This window comes from Arachis ipaensis, chromosome B4, assembly GCF_059453495.1.
Source record: "Arachis ipaensis isolate K30076 ecotype BB chromosome B4, ASM5945349v1, whole genome shotgun sequence".
In the NCBI taxonomy this organism is placed as follows: Eukaryota; Viridiplantae; Streptophyta; class Magnoliopsida; order Fabales; family Fabaceae; genus Arachis; species Arachis ipaensis.
The window spans coordinates 5,965,839-5,986,693 of record NC_142439.1 but is presented as its reverse complement, the minus strand read 5'-3'; the positions used below and the strand labels follow the sequence as shown (position 1 = coordinate 5,986,693).

The window sequence follows — 20,855 nt, the reverse complement described above, 5'->3', positions numbered from 1 at the left end:
GGAAACCTCCCCAAAACAACACTTTATGATGAAAAATAATGGAAACACACTCTCTCATCTGCAAATCCAATTTGCCAATATTTTTAAATTAAGTTTTTTTTATAGATTTAAACTAATTTAAAAAGATATCAAATGACATTTGGAGTGGGGGAGGTTGGTTTTGTTTTGTTAAATAATCATATAGATTTCATTGCATTGTATTTAAAATTTGAAAATAAATAAACAAATAGGTATATGATTTTTTAACTCGAAGACATATAAGTTTTTAATTAGAATAAATGACCATGTACGCATGAAAGATGAAAACGTATGTACACTAAATTGAAACTAAATTTGTACCCACTTAAAATGTTTTTTGTGTGACAAAAGTATCCTGTCTTTGGAGGGTTGGAGTACCACGTAAGGTACTTTTGTCACACGGAAGACATCTTACATGAGTACATATATCAGTGTTTTCATCTTTTATGGATACAAATGGTTATTTATTCTTTTTAATTAATTGAAAATATAAAAATATTTTTTAATTTTTAAAATGTGAGACATTTAATAGAAGAATTTATATGTCTCGTATTTTAGGAAGTGATTGATATTTTTATATTTTCAATTAGTCGATGATTTATCTATCTTTAAGATAAAAGATCAAGAACTTATTTGTAGTTTCCTTTTAAAATCCTTTCAAGTTTTTATTTCATTTTTTAAGTCATGTGTCATCTGATTGCTAAGTAAACTCTACATGTCCAATTTATATTATGCTCTTAATTTTAATATCAAAGAATAACTCACAGCCACTGATATTTTTCATTAAATATTTTTTTTTCAGCTTGTATTAAGTAATAAGACAAACTCGAAGAGAAAAGTTGAAGTTGAATTGAACGCTAAAAACAAATGCACAAATAAAAAGAAAGTTTAGGGTGGCATTTTGGCAAAGTATTAGTTAAATTAATTAAAAAAGTGACTCTAATGGCGTCATTTGGCTAAGGTTTGGTAAACAGTAGAATAAGCTACAGATTATTACTATTATATTATGTGTACACTAATACTAGTTTAAATAAGGCACGTTGACAACAATAATGTTAGTTATTTGTTTTGTTATTTATATAATAATACCACTACTAACATAAAATATTATTGAATAAGTATTTATTATACATATAAATAATTTTGTAACCTAATCATACATATTTAATTTTAATAGAATAATATATAGAAGTAGAAAAATGGTTAGTTTCAACTTTCAACTTTATTTTAAACTAATGTATGTGTATGTACTCTCTTGACTTTAACTAAGTAACCTGATTAGCTACAAGGTTTACAAATGAGCTCGCAGATCAGCTACTAGTGAGTAGTGACTATTTTAGTATTTTTTTTTGGTGACCGAAATAAATTAAACAAAGAAAAACAAAACAAACAAAACAAAAAACTGCCTAAATAGAGGGACAGTCCCGTTTAAGACTACTCTTAAACTCCTCCCAAGGTGAAAGAAGCTCCACATGCGAAAGTTGTAACTTTATCGCCATCTTTGCCATAGTATCTGCCACCGTGTTTGCATCTCTCATAATCAAACGAAAGTCAACCTGCCAATTCCAATGCATGATATCTTTTATTTTGAGCACCAGTGGATCAATAAACCCAAAACCATCTTGAGTAACAAGATTAAATGCTTCCACACAATCCGTCTCACAAATAACATCTCGTTGACCCACATCCCAAGCTAAGAGATATCCTCTCCAAATAGCAAACAATTCTCCTTGAAGAATACTATTACTCTCAATCATTCCCAAACACCCCCTTTGCCAGCTCCCATTATAATCTCTAATAACACAAGCAAAACCAACACTATCATCCGAACCAAAATAACTAGCATCACAATTAATCTTAAAAGTACCAATGGATGGGGGATTCCAAAAACCATTTAGAGTAGAGGGAAGGGACATACGTTGTAATTCAAAGATATTCCTAAGCTCCTTTTCTGAAGTTAATGCCAGACAAATCACTTTTTCCGGAGGCCAAGTTTCATCGGGATTAAAGATGTCATTATTCCTTGCTCGCCATATCCACCAAAGTCCCGAAAAGAACTTGAACGGATGCTCTCTGCTATGATACAAGAACCAGTTCTTCAAATCCAAAGGATGACAAGAAATATCCAACCTATGCCAGACAAGCTGAGCTTTGGGACAATCCCGAATACAATGTAAAACCGATTCCTGGCTAGAAAGACATCTTGGACACTTATCCGATGACGACATCCCTCTTCTAAAGCGAAAACTTGCAGTAGGAAGAGCCTCCTTAAGACACAACCAAGCCAAAAATTTATACTTTTCCGGAACAAGCTGGCGCCAAAGCCAAAGCCAATTCTCCCGCTCCTCCCAACTAAACAGCTGCTTACACAACTACAAGTAACCATTGCGAGAGTTATAGACTTTGGCAGCAGACCCACTCCAATACCAACCCACTTCCGGACCTGCTTGTTCATCTGGATTGTAAGAAAGAATATTATCTTTCAGATTTTGAGATAAAGGAGAATAAAGAGTATCCAAATGCCACCTACCAACCGACCAAATATCCTGTATCCGGAGATTCGAATCAGAGATGTGAACATAATCGATCTCATTAGATAACCGTCCTTCTTTCCTCCAGCTAGAAAACCAAAAATTCTGGTTCAAATCTCCAATACACCAAGCAAACCCATCCTTCAACACTTCCCAAGCCTTGCAAAGACACCTCCAAATAGGAGAGTCCTTGTTCTTAGGATAACTAAAACAGTCATATAGAGATGATCGGTATTTGGCATCCAACAATTGGACCCATAGCTTGTTTGGCTGCTGAAAGAAAGTCCAAACTAGCTTCCCAAGAAGAGCAATATTTACACAATAAGGATCTCTAATCCCTAAACCTCCATATTTTTTTGGAGTAACCAGTACCTTCCAACTAACAAGATTCAATCCTCTTCCATCAACTTGTCCTTTCCAAAGAAAATTCCTCATCATAGACTCCAATTTAATAATGATTTTTTTGGGAAAAATAGAGACCTGCATCTGGTACGTGGGAATAGCAGCGACAACAGAATTAACCAAGCAAAGTCTACCAGCCCGATTGAGTAAACTTCCTTTCCAGCTTGCTAGCCTACTTCGAATCTTATCCAGGACACCATTGAAAGCTGAACGAGTCACCCTAGAATGGCTAAGGGTAACTCCAAGATACTTGTCCAAGTCCTGGACAAATCTGATAGAGGATACCCCAGTGAAAATCTCTTTCCTTGTTGCTGAGACATTCTTGGAGCAAAGCGCTTTAGACTTCTCCACATTAATCTTCATCCCAGATGCTTTGCAAAAAGTCTCTAAAACCAACATCACATTTTGCACTTGTCTCTTTGTAGCTTTACAGAATAGAAGCAAGTCATCCGCAAACATTAAGTGGGATATTCTTGGTCCCCCTCTAGAAATAGCAACCGGTTCCCACAAGCCCAAATCAACCTGATGACTAATAAAGCATGCCAATCGCTCCATACACAACACAAAAAGATAGGGTGACATAGGGTCTCCTTGTCTAAGACCTCGGCTAGGAGTAAAGCCATTCAGACGACTCCCATTCCAAAGAATAGATAAGGAAGAAGCAGTGACACAATTCATAATCAAATTAAGTGTAGGAATAGAAAAACCAAAGCTTTTACGGGTATGAGCTAAAAACCTCCAGTCAACTCTGTCATAAGCTTTCTCCAGATCAATCTTAAATGCCAGTGTGCCTTTCTTTGATTTAGTCTTCTTCATAAAGTGGAGGACTTCTTGGGCAATAATGATGTTGTCAGGAGTTCCTCGTCCCGGAATAAATCCTCCTTGAAGCGGGCCAACAATCTCCGCAAGATGAGGACGAAGCCTATTAACAAGGACCTTCGTGAGTGACTATTTTAGTATAATATAATAGGTAAGTATTTGTTTCTATCAAAATATATGATAACAAAAAAGAATGATTAAAAACAACTAAGGTCTATTTTGGGTAAATAGTTTAATTAAGTTATTTTTAAAAAAATAATTTAAATAATAAATATTTATATTAAAAGAAATGTGATAAAAAAAATTTTATTACGAGAGAAGTAATTTTTTTTAACTTCTCTATAAACATTTAAATAACTTCTTAAAAAATTATAATTTAATTTTAAAAATTACACCAAACATCAATATTACTATTTTTTATAAGTGAAAAACTTAAAAAAATAATTTTTAAAACTTCTCAAATAAACCCTAAAACTTATTTTATTTAAGAGGAGTGCTAGAGGGCCAGTACTTTTGTTAAATTATAGCCAGCACTTAACCATCAAAAGAAAATTGAATGATTCTACACCATTAAATTCAATTTCACATCATTAAAAATATCATTGATAACTAATTGATAGTTAAAAATTACAAAATTTGCTGGTCTCATAAACTTTCTCTTTATTTAATATTTATTAATTATTAATAAAATAAATTTTGACCCTTTTTTTCCTTTCTAACATTAGCGTTATTTTAAAATGGAGGGTTAAAGAAGAGTTCATTAATAAATGAGTTATGATTAGTTCAAAAGAGTATGAAACACTTCACTCACTTGGGAAAGAATAGAATGTAGTGGTGATAAGCAAGATTAATTATAAGGTATGAGATATGAATTATGATATGATAATGTGTAGGTAGGTGTGTATATTAGGATCATACAAGATGTAGTGTGAAATGATGAGATGGCACACATTGTAATATACTTTGATTTCTGTGCTAGCTGCACTCTTGTTGTAAGATACTTAATGATTGACCCCCAAAAGTCAAACTGCAAAGTCACAATCCATGAGACTTGCACATTGTAGAACAGACCAAATTTCCACCGCCACCATGGAGGGATCTTTGAACTCTTGAAGAAATCAAAAATGGAAATTAAAGTCACCGTCTTCAGTATAGGGAGTATATAAAAGTTTACAAGGATTTACAGTTTTGCACTAATTTTTTTATTAAGATGTCATATGATTGAGCCTAAAGTGTAAAATATTTTCTGTTAAAATAAATTAGAGTAGTGGTGCTATTTTTTTTTACTTATGATGTCATTTTACATATGATTTTTCCATGAATTTGTAAAAAGAAAGTATTATTAAAATAAAAATGATAATATTTAGTTCTATTTATATACAATAATTAATTAGATGAATTTGATTTGACTGGCTAATAATTCATAATTAAAGAGAGTTCTCAACAATATGCGAATCTTGAAAGAATAGGATGACAACCAGCAGCACGCCAGTGACAGTGCGTGACATCTAACGGAAATTCGAGGCATGATTTGCATCACCTTCTTGCACCCTTAATAATTTATTATATTATTTCATCATCAATTTTTCTCCTAGTAAGCTCATATACGTATAACAAGAATCTTCTTGACATTTTAATTCTAAAAATTAATACCAAATTAATTTTTCACATTAATTATTTGTCTATGTCTAACATTGGATTGAGAAGGCAGTGAGTGAGATCCAACGGTGTAGAGTGGAAACTGAAAAGGGAGGCAGATAGGGATGGCAATGGATAGGGTAGAGTTGAGACTCAACCCGCACCATATCCGACCCGCACAAAAACCCTACCCGCACCCTACCCTACCCGCTGCAGATCGGGTTGGCAACCCTACCCGACCGGATAGGGTCGGGTTGGATACCCGCAGGTAGGGTACATATTGCCACCCCTAGAAGCAGAGGCAAGAAAGGAAGTAACAAAGCATGCGATGGAGGAGGTGGTCTTGTTGGGTTTGGGAGAATGACAGCAGGGTTATACAGAGGAAAATTTGGGGTAAAAAATGTCAATTATCAACTCAAAAAATTAGCAATTGGAATATAACTAAAACTATTTCAAATGTTAAACAAAATTAAACATCAAGAATAGTTTTAAAAATTTTCAAAGAATTAAGAAGACAAAACCTACTTTATCATAAAATAAACATCTTTAATCTCTGTGTGTACATTTTGTAAATAACTTGACGTAACACCGAGTTAAATCAGAACGCAAATTTAAAAGAAAACACGCATCATATCTGAACATTAAATAAGTACTGAGCAAACAACTCGTTATGCATACAATAAGGGGGTTTGAGCGTTTGGGAGAAACATAAAAGGGGAAAGCAAAAAGGAGCAGAGACAGATTTCCACGAGACTCGAGGATAGATAAAACAACTCAACAAGTATCATAACATGACAATAGTAGATGACAGAAATGTAGTAACTTCTCAACTATATCCTAATTGCTGCTGTTGCTGCGGAGGTTGGTAGTTAGGATACCCCGGATAACTGCCATACATGTTGGGGTCCTGTCCAGTGGGAGCATAACCATAATTTTCATAGCCTTGAGCGTATCCATAATATCCGCCACTCCCGCCGGTACCACTCCCGCCACTCCACTGGTTTGTTTCCGGCTGAGACTGAAAAAGCATCATCCAACTCATTCATCAAGATCCAGAACTCATTTTTTGCAATTGCTGTGCTGTGCAGTTTTAATTACTGAAATTAATAAATTAGACATTGAATACCTGTTTGTTTGAAGGACTGCGGCCCCATGAGAGCCGTACATTTTGTCCACCCAACTGGGATCCATTCAAAACCCTTAGTGCCTCTTCTGCACAGCTCCTGTTGCAAGAAAACAAAAACAAGATCAGATGCTGCATTTTGATTGCACAACAGTGTCACAAGGTAAATATCAGATGTGCAAGAGCTTATGTTACCTGTCTGCAAATTGGACAAACCCACATCGCTTGCCCGTTGGAATCTTCACATGAACTAACTCTCCGTACTGACCAAAAACTTGTCTCAGAAGATCATCAGTGACGTTGGGGTCCAAATTGCCCACAAAAATCTGCAAAAGAAAATTCAGGTCAGAAAGAAGCAAAAATAAAGCAGATTCTATATGCAGAGAGGTACGCACTGTTGTATTAGTTGGATCATTCTCATTCTGTGCACCTTGAGGATTCTGATAAGATGCTGCACGATCAAAATAGAAGTGAAGTGAAAGATGAATAAAAGTGAACATGTGAGTGAATCATATTAGAACAGTAGTAACCAACAAAAACGCCATAAGGACACCTCAACTTAAATATGGGCGCAACTTAATCATAGACTTAAATATTAAAAAGAAAAGCAACCTCAAAGGTAAGTAGGTAACAAAATGACATGTTCCTTGCATGTACCACAGACCTTTAATTAAGTACTATATCACACTATCCAATAATTTTAAAAATATATATATAATTATACATATCCAAGAAAAGAAGACAGCAAAAACACAAATAGGCTAGGTGCAGGGCAAACAGAGAAGGAACAGTGTAGTTAGTGCCATGCATACACCACACATCAAAAGCTATACACAATCATCATAAATGAAGACAATAAAATCTAAACATGTAATCAGATAAATCCTATTAAACTCAACAGAAAAAACTGTCATATTAATACATGGTGTTAAGTGAGAATATAGAGAAGATCATACAGAAGGGATTTTAAAAAAAGCACCGAAGTATACACACGGACAACACCTATAAACAGTATTGATCGGCTCTAGTGTGCTATATCTAACATTCTCATGCATTAAAGAGTTTCACAAGTTGCGACATCCGAAAGGAATGAGAAATATACAGTAAATTATTATAACTTTACTTTCATAGCACAGTTCTCAGCGATTCAGAAAGACATACAGGGAACAAAACCTAAATCACAGAAATTAAAAAAGGATGATAAAAGAAACCACCCAGAATATAACTTCTAGAAAATAAAATCAACGAACACTGGGCTTTCTGTATAAACGAGCTAGAGATTGGTGAAATTAAAAGGCATCTACTAGAAGAACAGATGAAATGGGCTAAAGTAAATACATCTGATTTGGCAGAGGGGCCAGCTAATAAAAAATTAAAATATTTCTTATGGTAAACTAATTGGAGCAAATTAAAGGAGCAATGATTAAAGGATGGTGGACTGAAAAAATAAAGTAACTAGAAAAGTTACATAATGTAATTTGGGTAAAACTAAACCAATAAACGAAATGAAAACTGAAAAGAACAATCTAACATTTTAGGTGAAAAGAAAATGCCGCGAAAAATAACGGGCAAGACATAAACGGATAACTGACCTAACCAAGGCCATGCACTAAAATGGTAACCATTTCAGCTGAAATCAGTTCCAGGCTCCGAGATGACAGAGCCTCTTGACACCCTGCTTTGAGACAACATGAGTTCTATAAGATTTTACTACTATATATCATTTATTTTGCCCAAATTTTTAAAGGAAATTGCAGGAAGAAATGACTTTGGACTGCAAAGCTTCAGGAACACAACTGAAAAAAATCACAACACAAATCTAGCATCTGCCACAAATATAATTAGGGGCATAGAGCCCAGAATTCAACCAGCATCACTCAGTAAAAGGAATATGACATTTGGAAGGCAATTCAAAGTTTCATAGCAAAAAGTTGCAGAACTGAAGAACCACAAAATTGACAAACCTTTCTGCTGAGTGGCAGGGTTTTTATTAGAGGCCGGTCCAATCCTCATGGGTCTAGTCGAACAAAGAACCCCTTGCATCTCAGTCATAGCCCTCATTTGTTCACTTTCATCCGCAAATCTTACAAAACCATAACCCTTAGTCCGGCCAGTGAGCCTATCAATCACAACTTTTGCCCCCTTCACCGAGCTATAACGAGTCCTAAATGTCTCCTGAAGGAGGTAATCAGTAACATCTGCAGCCAAATCACCAACGAATATGGTGTGATCTGGACTATCATCATGACGCTTCTCACCAGCACTAAAAGTAGCCCAGTTCAATCTGAAGCTCTGTCCACCATTTGGCATAATCGCTCCATTATATGACTGGAGCACCCTCTCAGCTCCGGCCCGGCTACCAAACTCGATAAAACCATAACCCTCAGACTGACCAGTTTGCTTGTTCCGGATAACCTTTACTGAGGTCACCTGAAAACAAAATAATCCCTCACTTAATTAGCAAGACAACAATATCATAAACCACCTTCAGGATCCGCAGCTAAATCAATACCCCAGTTCAAACAAAAATAAACAGAGCACATCTAGGCAAATCCTAAATCCAATATATGGACTTGATAAACCCTAAATTCACATATAATAAATCAGAAAATCCTATTCAGCTCGATAACAAACTCATAAATCATTGATACATCATCACAAAAAGGTACCAAAATTTTATATATCACATAGATTAGAAGGGATTGTATACAAGTCCAAAAATTTTTCTTAATTCATACCTCGCCGGTGTGAGCGAAGCAGTTGTAGAGGTAGTTCTCGTCCATCCAGTACTGCAAGTCTCCGATCCAGAGGGTGCGGACCTCGTCGGCGCTGGTGGGCTGAGCCGATTGCTGCGGCTGAGCAACCTGCTGAGGCGGCGCCTGGGCGGAAGGAGCCCACATGGGTGGGGGCGCCTGAGGCTGAGGCGGCATCATCATGTATGGCGGTTGCTGCTGCGGCGGCTGCTGTTGGTACTGCTGTGGTGGCTGCTGGCCCATGTTTGTTGGAGGCATTCCGGGTCCTGGCTGCATCATCTTCTTCTTCTTCTCTCGGAGAATATCTGAAGTTCCAAAGAGAAAGTGAAGCGCGGAAGAGAGAGAAAATAAGGAGGGTGTGCGAGTCCTTTAAAAGAGAGGAGAGGGGAAGAGTGGAACCCTAACCCTAAAAAAAGGAAAGGGGGAAAAAGGTGCGTGCTTGCGTCTTGCGTGGTAATTGATGATAGATTAGATATTTGATATTTTTATTTCAGAGTATATAAATATAAACTGCGATTTTTTAGACAAACACAAACACACAAAATATATTGTTTGAGATAAAAGATACGATAAAGATATTGCGGTTGTTTAGGCCCATTATTTTGATAAAAAAAATTTAATAAAAAAAATTTTTTTAGTATGTTGCGTAAATTTTTAATAATAAAAATATTTAAAAAATTAAAAAAATATATATTTTTTTTGAAAAATTATAATTTATATTTTTTTTAAAGATTTTTTTTAAAAAAGATATTTTTTATATAATAAATAAATAAAAAAATATTTTTATATTATTATACTTAAATATAATTGATAGATAAAAAAATTTTTTGTATGAGATACTCAAACATAAAATTACTTTTATTTTTTCATAAAATCTTTTAAAAAAAAGATAATTCGAAAAAAAAAATTTTTAAAAACTTACCCAAACAAACCCATCATGTCTAAAAATATTAAATAGGTATATTTTATATTTATTTTAGTAGAAAAAATATAGAGATACAATAAAAAAATTACAATTTACTTTTTATTTTTTTATTATTTTGTTATTTTTTTTTATTTTTTAATGTAAAAAATGAGAATAAATTAAATTTTTATAATTTATTTTAGTTTATCATTAAATAAAATATAAAAATACTAATTTTTGTATCTTTATTTTTATATTTTATTCTTAACATTTTATCTTATCCTATTTTTAGAATCAAATGCAACGTAAAGACTATTACGAGAATTAGAATTTTATATCAGATTAAATTTTTGTACCTAAAATTTTTTTTTCAAGTAATAAAAAAAATACTATTATTATTTGAATATAAGTAATGAGTAGGTTTATTATAATTAAAGTTGTTATATTACTTGGTTGAGATAAATATAACCTTTTATGTATAAAATTACGATTGAGTAAAAATAAATAAATTTAAAAAGGTAGAAAAAAAAATTTTTTTTTTTGGTTGGTGACGGTAGAAAAACAATTTTACTGTGAGATGTGAAAATAGTTGCAACATTTGTAAATTTAAATAAGAGGTAAATATAAATGCGATATTTGAAAGATTCTAATGCTGACAAAGTGATATATAAAAGATGTTATTGATAAAATGATCTTTAAAAAATTTTAAAAATTAAAATTTAAAATATTCGTCCCTTTAGCCTCGTCATAACACATCTTTAATGAGAATAATATTAAAGTGTTCACTGTATTTTAATGATATAGCATGTTTTTTGAACTAAATACTGAGTTTAACAAGGATTTTAGGTAAAAAAATTTAAATTAAATTAATTTTTTTTCGAATTTTAAATTATTACTTTGTAACATGAATTGCCCCAAAATGGTGGGCAAGAAGATGAATTTGGCTCGAGTTCATAGCAAATTTGTTATGGAGAGAAGTTATCCGTCAATGCAAGTTTTTGACGTGGAGGAAAATTCAGAACATGCGCTTCACCTACGACGGAACATGTTTTTTATCATCTTTCAGATGTTCTGTTAAAGTCAAATATCATTGACAACCGTGAAAGATGATTTCTGTGATGTTCTACGTGAAAGGTAAGTTTCGAATGATTATTTAATAAATAAAGAACTGCAATTTTTTCTATTAATTTTATTTTTATATTTTCTCTCTAATATGTGAATGCATTGTTTTTGGATAGAACAAACAAATGTAGTGCAAATATTTTTAATGGTTTGATGAAATACAAGATCATTCTGTAACGAAAGAATACTTTTTTGAAAACAACAAGAATGAATTATGAAATTAATGAGAACATTAGGAGAATTAAAATATTTTTGGGGTTCATTTGTACCATGATTGAAATAATTGTGACAATGAATCTATCTTATTTGAGTCTAGTGTCAATTCTTAAGTTTGGTGTCACTTGTGTGTTCTTTAATTTCTTAAAATTTTCGAAAACTATATTCAGTGTTCTTCTTGATAAGGCTCTGTGTAACTTAGGGTCAAGCATAAACCTTATGCCACTCTCTGTAATGGAGAAGTTGGGAATCTTTGAGGTACAAGCTGCAAGAATCACACTAGAGATGGCAGACAAGTCAATAAAAAAGGCTTATGGCCGTGTAGAGGATGTCTTAGTAAAGGTTGAGAACCTTTACATCCCTGCAGATTTCATAATCTTGGATACTGGGGAGGAAGAGGATGAATTCATCATCCTTAGAAGACCCTTCCTAGTCACTGCCAATGCCATCATTGATGTACCAAAGGGAGAGTTGATTCTATAGTTATGGGAGGACCACATCTTGTTCAAGATGCCTAACCCTAACTCTCCCTTTGACAACAGAGAAACAGTTGTGCAACACTTAGTGTTCTAACCGTCTCTCTCAGTGCAAAGTTATACAGAGCCCCAGACACTAATTCTAAGTTCGGTGTTGGGCAGCCATTATCAAGCACTGAGAATAAAGGTACTAAGAAGAAAGTACCTAAAGGCTGGAGAGATGAGAAAATCCTCACTGAAAGCCTCTCACCTGGCATGAGAGTTGTCTTCACAAATAATCCAGTCATTCCACACACTGTGAACAGGATCCTATCTCTGAAACATGTGGAACTTATCCATGAGAGCACAGACAAGAAGTTCACTGTAAGAGGTGAAATTCTGAGCCCCTATCCATCTCCGTAAAGAGCTAACCGTCAAGCTAGAGATGTTAAAGAAGCGCTTGTTGGGAGGCAACCCATCAATAATTAATGTTTTATTGTTTTTCTTTGAGTTTATTTGTTATTTCCATTTAATTTTCATATTTATTTAAGTTTGTGATCATGTGCAGTAGTTAGAACAAAAACAGAAATAGTAAGAGCTGAAAACAGAACACCCTGAAGCAAAAACCTTGCTGGCGTTGAACGCCAGTCAGGGGGCAGAACCTGGGCGTTCAACGCCCCAACAGAGGCATAGACCTAGCGTTGAACGCCAGGAAGGAGGTCCCTCAAGGGCGTTCAACACCCAATGAGAGGCACATAGCTGGCGTTGAACGCTAGCCAGGAGTAAGAGCTGGGCGTTCAACGCCCACAAGGGGGCAGGGAACTTGAATTTCCTAGCCCCTCAGGATCAGTGGGTCCCACAGAATCTCCACCTACCCCACTTTCTTCTCTCTCTTACTTTCACTCTTCCCCACACACTCTTCTCTATAAATCTTAACCCAATCACATCCATATTATTATCACTTCCCATTACCGTCATAATTTCCACCAACCCGCACCCACTTCAAATTCAAAATTTCTCACCCAATTCCCACCCATTCATTCGAACCCAACCTATCCCACTCCTATAAATACCCTTTCTTCCTACCCTTTATACACACCCCATTCATACACTAAAGCTCTTCTTGGCCGAATCCACTATCCCTCTCCATTTCCTCTATTCTCTTCTTCTTCTACTCTTTTCTTCCTATTTTACTCGAGGACGAGCAAATTTTTTAAGTTTGGTGTTGGAAAAGCCTTGCTTTTTGCTTTCCATTCACACTTATGGCACCCAAAGTCGGAGAATCCTCTAGAAAGAGGAAAGGAAAAGCAGTTGCTTCCACCTCTGAATCTTGGGAGATGGAGAGATTCATCCCCAAAGCTCATCAAGACCACTTCTATAAAGTAGTGGCAAAGAAAAGGGTGATTCCTGAAGTCCCCTTTAGGCTTAAAAATAATGAGTACCCGGAGATCCGAAAAGAAATCCAGAGGAGAGGTTGGGAAGTCCTAACCAATCATATCCCAGAAGTTGGGATCTTGATGGTACAAGAGTTCTATACCAATACATGGGTCACAAAAAATCATGATACAAGCATGAACCTAAGTCCCAAAAATTGGCATACCATGGTCCAAGGGCGTCTCTTGGATTTCAGCCCGGAGAGTGTAAGGTTGGCACTCCATTTGCCAATGATGCAAGAAGACCCACATCCTTACACTAAGAGAGTCAATTTTAACCATAGGCTGGACCAAGTCCTTTCAGATATCTGTGTGGAAGGAGCTCAATGGAAGAGGGATGCTCAAGGCAGCCTATCCAACTGAGAAGGCTTGACCTCAAGCCTATAGCTAGAGGATGGTTGGAACTCATCCAACGCTCTATCATCCCTACTAGCAATCGGTCAGAAGTGACTATAGACAGAGCCATCATGATTTATTGCATCATGATTGAAAGTGAGGTGGAGGTACATAAGATAATACCTCAAGAGTTGTACAAGAAAGCTGAAAAGCCTTCCCCCTTAGCAAGGTTAGCCTTCCCCCACCTTATCTGTCATCTATGCAATTCAGCTAGAATTGTCATAGAAAGAGACATTCCTATTGAGGAGGACAAGCCCATCGCCAAGAAGAGGATGGAACAAACTAGAGATCCAGCACATGGACCACGTCAAGAGCATGTGGAACTGCCTCAATAAAAAATTTCTGAGATACCTCAAGGGATGCATTTTCCTCTCCAAGGCTATTGGGACCAATTGCACACTTCTCTAGGAGAATTCAGCTCCAGCATGGATCAATTAAGGATGAGACATCAAGAGCACTCCACCATCTTCCATGACATAAGAGAAGATCAAAAAGTCATGAGGGAAGAATAAAGAGTTATGAGGGAAGAATAACAGAGGCAGGGGCGTGACATAGAGGAAATCAAGCATTCCATTGGATCATCCAGAAGGAGTAGTAGCCGCCATCACTATGATGGATTCGTTCCCTTTACTTCCCTGTTGCCTATGTTAATTTTTTCTATTTTCCATGTATTTTGTTTTATTGTCTGTTTCTAGTGCATGATCATCTGTCTTTATGTCTTAAGGCTATGAAATATTCCATGCATCTATTACGTTGCTTAAAAGAAATTTTTAATTGAAAAAGAAAAGTAAGATGCATGAATTTCGAGTTATATATTAAGAATAGTTCAATTATTTTGATGTGGTGGCATTGCTTTTGTTTTCTGAATGTATGAATAAACAGTGCATATTTGATATTGGAGTTAAAAAATGTTAGCTCTTGAAAGAATGATGATAAAAGAGAAGTATTATTGGTGATCTGAAAAATCCTAAAATTGATTCTTGAATCAAGAAAAATCAGCAAAAAGCAATTAAAAAAAATATGCGAAAAAAAATGCAAGCAGAGAAAGAAATAAAAAGCAGAAAAAGTCAATAGCTCTTTAAACCAAAGGCAAGAACAAAAAGTCAATAGCTCTTTAAACCAAAAGGCAAAAGCAGGGATCCAATGCTTTAAGTATCAATGGTTAGGAGGGCCTAAAAGAAAAATCTTAGCCTAGGCAATTCAAATGAGCTGCTTCCCTAACTATATGCTTATGGTGTGAAGGTGTCAAGTGGAAAGCTTGAGGCTGAGTAGTTAAAGTCGTGGTCCAAAGTAAAGAGTGTGCTTAAGAACTCTGGACACCACTGGCTGAAAATTCTAGCAAAGCTGAATCACAATTCGAAAGGGTTCACCCAGTTAAGTGTCTGTGGCATTTATGTATCCGGTGGTAATACTGGAAAACAAAGTAGACTCTAAAGAAGCTGTGTTCAAGAATAAAAAATAACTTAACTAAGAGAATCAATAGTATCATCTGGATTCTAAGTTCCTAAAGATGCCAACTATTCTGAACTTCAATGGAAGGTGAGATACCAAAACTATTCAAAAGCAAAAAGCTACTAGTCCCGCTCATCTAATTGAAATTGAGCTTCATTAAGAACTCTAAAATTTATTGCATCCTTCTATTTCTTTTTATCCTACTTTTTTTTTGGTTGGTTGGGGACAAGCAACAGTTTAAGTTTAGTGTTATGATGAACGGATATTTTATACGCTTTTTGGCATCATTTTCATATAGTTTTTATTATGTTTTGTTTAAGTTTTATTAAGTTTTCATAGGTTTTAGTGCAAAATTCACATTTTTGGATTCTACTTTGAGTTTGTGTGTTTTATGGTAATTTCAGATATTTTCTGGCTGAAATTAAGGAGCTTGAGCAAAAATCTGATTCAAAAGCAGAGAAAGGACTGCAGATGTTTGATGATTGGATTTTTGTGTGGTCTAGAATTCACAATAAATTCTCGTTGCAAGTATAGTTTCTAAACCAACAATAAACCTTTCATACAAAATTTGTTTGTCACAAGTAACAAACCCCTAAAATTATAAACCGAAGTACTTAAACGTCGGGTCGTTCTCCCTAGGAATTACAATAAAGTGTTCTTGTTATTGGTTGAGGTATATTTTGGGATTTTGGGAATAAGGAACAAGAAATATAAATGGCAATGAAAATAAACTAACAACTAACAAAGCTCTTGACAAGGTATGAGAACTAGAAGTCCTATCCTAGCTATCATCCTCAATTGTGATGAGAATTGTCCATTGCTACCACTTAGTTAACCTCTAACCATGAAAGAAAGTCAAGTGGATGAATTAACTTGATTCCACAAGTCCTAGCCAACTCCTAAGGAAAGACTAGCTTTAGTGGTATCCAAGTCAACTAGCAATCTCTAATTATCAATCAACAAAAGAGTTTGATAACTCAAGCATCACTAATTACTCTACCTAGGCCAAGAGGAACAAAATCTAACTAATAACTAGAAGAAGCATTTCATCAAACACATAGAAGGCAATAAAAGTAAACAACATAAATTACAAGAATTAAAGAGAGATCTAACTAGAATAGCAAGAGATCAACAATAGAAAAGGAAAACAATTATGAAACAACAATGAACTTACCATTTGCATTGAAGAAGAAATGTAGATCTACAAAAGAAAGTTCATAAACTACAACTAACAATACAAAGGAATTACAAGAGAAAAAGAATTCTACAACTACAAGAGAACAATTGAAGAGGGAAAAGGAAATTAGAAGAGGAGAAGAAGTAGATCTAGATCTAAAACCTAATCCTAATTATAGAGAGAAGTGAGAGCTTCTCTCTCTAGAAACTAACTCTAACTACTTCTAAAACTTAAACTATGACCAATGATCCAAAGTATGTTAATTTTCCTTCAATTCTTGGCTTAAATAGCATCAGAAATGAGTTGGATTGGGCCCACAAGACTTCTAAAATTGCTGGCCACGAGTTGCATTAAGTGAATCATGTGCAACCATCAGCGTGTACGCGTACAGTGCGCATGCGCACCCCTAAACGCGATGCAACTATGGCAAATTTTATATCATTTTGAAGCCCCAGATGTTAGCTTTCCAACGCAACTGGAACCGCATCATTTGGACCTCTGTAGCTTAGGTTATGGTCGATTAAATGCAAAGAGGTCAGACTTGACAGCTTTTGCGATTCCTTCATTTCTTCATGAGTTCTCCATTTCTACAATGCTTTTCCTTCATCCCCTCAATCCAATCCTTGCCTCCTAAATCTGAAATCACTTAACAAACATATCAAGGTACCTAATGGAATTAAGGTGAATTAAATTTATCAAATTAAAGCCTAGAAAGCATGTTTTCACACTTAAGCACAACTAAGGAGATAATCATGAAACCATGCCACTTCATTGAATAAATGTGGGTTAAAGGTCATAAAATTCCCTAAAATCAATACAAGATAAACCCTAAAAATGGAGTTTATCAATCTGTCAGGATTTGACCTCCATCCACTCAAAGGAGCTTTTCTGGAGCTAAAGAAGTCCAAATGGTGCGCTGTTAATGACTATAGAAAGCTAACATCCAGGACTTTCCAGAAATATATAATAGTTTATACTTTGTTTTAGAAATGAAGGTCCAAAACTAGCGTTCAACGCTAGCCACCAGCCCTATTCCTGGCGTCCAGCGCCCACAGGGGAGCAGCTGGCGTCCAACGCCCAAAAGGGAGCCCAGGGTGGCGTTTAACACCCCTAAGGGGTACTAGCTCATGGATTTCACCTTAGCTCAACCCAAACACTCACCAAGTGGGCTCCAGAAGTGGATTTTCGCGCTACAAGACTAGTTTATCTTATTTCTGTAATCCTTAATTACTAGACTAGTATATATAGAACAAAGATCACCATTGTTAGGGATCTTTGCCCATTCGAACCTTTCAGTATTATTTTCTGTACAGTAGGAGTCAATAACCTCCTAAGGTTAAGGTTAGGAGCTCTACTGAGTTTCATGAACCAATAATATTACTATTCTAATTCAATATGTCTGATTTTATTCTCTTATGCAACCTTGTTCTTCATCTTATGAATTGAGGGTGACCCGTGACAATCACCCTTGTTCTACATGGGTTCCGTGTGATTCCTGACCCGGATAGCGTTGAACTAAAGCTAGAGATTGTATTGCGGATTCCAATAAAGTACCTAGGCAACTTTAGATACGTGACATAAAATCCCATTGGCCGTGGGTAAGTGAGGTCTCTGTGGCATTAAGGCTAGAGTTAGAGAAGCAGCACTTTCTGATCTGGAAGATCTGCCTTGTCTGTGGCACCTTGAGTAGGATTGTGAAGGGGAGTGGATTGCTTAGAGCTTCGTCTTTTGCTACAGTGAGAAACCTAGGGGTGGCTTGATGAGAGGACATGAGTCACTTCAACATGGTAGATTGTTGCAGTAGAGGAGGTTAACTTGATGAGAGGACATGAGTTAATCACTTACGACTGCCATTGAAGGAATCAGAAGGTTATTGAAGAAGACAGTAAGAAAAGTTAATCCGGAAAGACAAAGCATCTCCGAAGCCTCAACCATTCTCATACCATTGAATTCTTATCTATCTAGTAACGTTCTACTATTTATCTGTTTTATATGCTTTTCATAACAAACTATAATTTCTATCCACCTAACTAAGATCTGCAAGATATCCACTGCTTGCTCAAACCAACAATTTCTGTGGGATCGACTCTCACTCACCTGAAATATTATTTGGACGACCAGATATACTTGCCGGTCTATCTGTGCGAATTCTGCAGAGCCAGTTTCGTGCACCAATCATCTTAAATTGATTAATTTTAACATTATTATATATTATGTGTAGAATTAACCATGCGAGGTAATGAAATTAATCAATTATGTTTATTTGATTTAGATGAAATTTTTCGATCCGGTGACAAAATATTAAAAGACTATCTTCTTATGTCTTTCGCAATTGAAGTAGATAGTTCTTTGTTAGTTAAACTAATAGCTATAGGAGAACTAAACTTTGAAAGAGATAAACTAAAACAAATAACTTCAACTATATTAATTTTTGTACACATCTAAAAAGAAAAAACATACATTTAATAAAGGGTAAAGTATTAAATTGGTCCTCTACGTTTGGGCGTAATCCTGTTTTGGTCCTTAAAGTTTAAAATGTCCTATTTGAATCCAAAACAGTTTCATTTAGTTTCAATATAGTCCCACTGTGAGGTCAAAGTTAAATAATTAACGAAATGCCCTACATGACAGCAATACAAGAACAAGGTCGATAATCTGGAGAATAAGTACAAGCTCCAGAGGCACAAAATCAACCGAAGATGCATCAATACATTTATTTATCATTTTTGTTACAATTTAAATGAAATATTTTTTATAGAACTAAGGAGAATGATAAAAAAATGTATTGATGCATCCATGGTTAATTTTGTGCCTCTGAAACTTGTACTTATTTTTCATATTATCAATCTTATTGTTATATAGGACATTTTGTTAATTATTTAATTTTAACCTCACAGTGGGACTACATTGAAGCTAAATGAAACTTTTTTGGATTCAAATAAGACACTTTAAACTTTAAGAATCAAAACAAAATTATACCCAAACGTAGGGGACCAATTTAGTACTTTACCCTTTAATAAAATTATTACGGTTGTGTATCAGTCTATCGTAGAGAAGGATTTTGACTTTATTTATGATCATAAGGTACGACAACAATAATTCTTTAGAGATTGGTCGAAATTCACTCAAAGAGTAAAATGCACTAAATTTTAATTCAAGTGACATTGCATAGTGCATCTTTACTCATTCATAATAGAAGAATGGGGAAAAACTTAAAATTTAAAATATTACCAATTGTGATTAAGGATTCTATATTCATGATTTAATTCGGTTACTCTTAAACAATTTTGTTAGTGAAAACCAAACTCATAATAAAAAAAAATACTTATTAGTTAGTAGGTACTGTTATGAAGCATTTGATAAATATTTGAGTAATATCTTGATTTTTTTTTACATAACAAATTTTTTTTTTGATAAAAAAATAGTTGTATTAGATGGACAAATTCATTTTGATTATTGAATAATCAATATCACTTCTATTTCTATTCTAACAAAATATTTTTTTATTTGAAAAATGGCATATATCTATTCTTTTATATATGGACAATTCGAGATTTTAGACATGAATTCTTCTATTATTTTTCAAGAACTAAGACAAAATATTGTACATTCATCTTTTTTTTTGGCAATTTTAGTAGGTGTTTAAACTAATAAAAAAATATAAAATTATTTTTAGGTCAAATATAACTACTTCAACTTAAGAATAGACAAAATATATTGGCAAATTTTAGTTGGTAATAATGTTGGTCATATATTATTTTGATTCCAAGAATGAATGTGATACTTGAATATAAAATAATTATAAGTAGATTAACAAAAATAGTTCTCTATAATAGCTTCTTTTACTATGATAATAAAAAAGTTAATCCAAGAACAAATTTTATTTTATGCGAAATTGAATTTACTCAAATCGATTTTAACATACGACTGAGATGGTTTAAAAATTTTATTCATGAGTAATAAGAAAATATCTACAAATTTAATAACTAATGTTATTTAAAGAAAATCTTTTGAAAAAATAAAATTCTAATATAAATATTTTAATTTAATCACAAACTATATATTATTATTAATAAGTAATGGTTATAATTTAAAAATAAGTAAAGTTATTACTCATTGATTTTATTATTTTTAATATTAAAAATAGTTAAATTTTAAATTTAATTAACTTTATAAATTTTTTATCACAAAAATTACTTTCATTTAAAAAATTCAATTTTTTTATATATTTTTATATATTATCTGTGTATAACAAGGGTACATATACTAATTCTAATAATACAAAAAAGTTTAAATAACCAATAATTTTGAACTAAGAGTTTTATTTTTCACTGTCCTCTCTTCACAAATAAAAAAAGATAGTAAATTAGTTAATCTTTTTTATATTAACTGCATATTGATATAGCAACTTGGCCA

At 34.2% G+C, this 20,855-nt stretch overlaps 1 protein-coding gene across 1 annotated transcript; it reads right to left on the bottom strand.

The window, feature by feature from the left end:
- Positions 1–6,018: 6,018 nt before the first annotated feature.
- On the bottom strand, positions 6,019–9,822 carry LOC107638619 (polyadenylate-binding protein RBP45). Its single transcript, XM_016341964.3, has 6 exons — positions 9,270–9,822; positions 8,496–8,961; positions 6,927–6,982; positions 6,727–6,857; positions 6,535–6,631; positions 6,019–6,426 (listed from the first exon to the last, which is right to left on the bottom strand). Exons 1-6 carry the CDS (start codon positions 9,561–9,563, stop codon positions 6,235–6,237), a joined length of 1,236 nt encoding a protein of 411 aa, XP_016197450.1. The 5' UTR covers positions 9,564–9,822; the 3' UTR covers positions 6,019–6,234.
- Positions 9,823–20,855: the final 11,033 nt, after the last annotated feature.

Excerpts from the sequence above, each read along its gene's own strand:
- LOC107638619 (XM_016341964.3), bottom strand. The coding sequence starts at position 9,563 with ATGATGCAGCCAGGACCCGGAATGCCTCCAACAAACATGGGCCAGCAG. Across the intron at positions 6,632-6,726 it reads TTTGTCCAATTTGCAGACAG|GAGCTGTGCAGAAGAGGCAC; the intron begins GTAACATAAGCT and ends TTCTTGCAACAG. Across the intron at positions 6,427-6,534 it reads GCAGTCCTTCAAACAAACAG|TCTCAGCCGGAAACAAACCA; the intron begins GTATTCAATGTC and ends ATGCTTTTTCAG.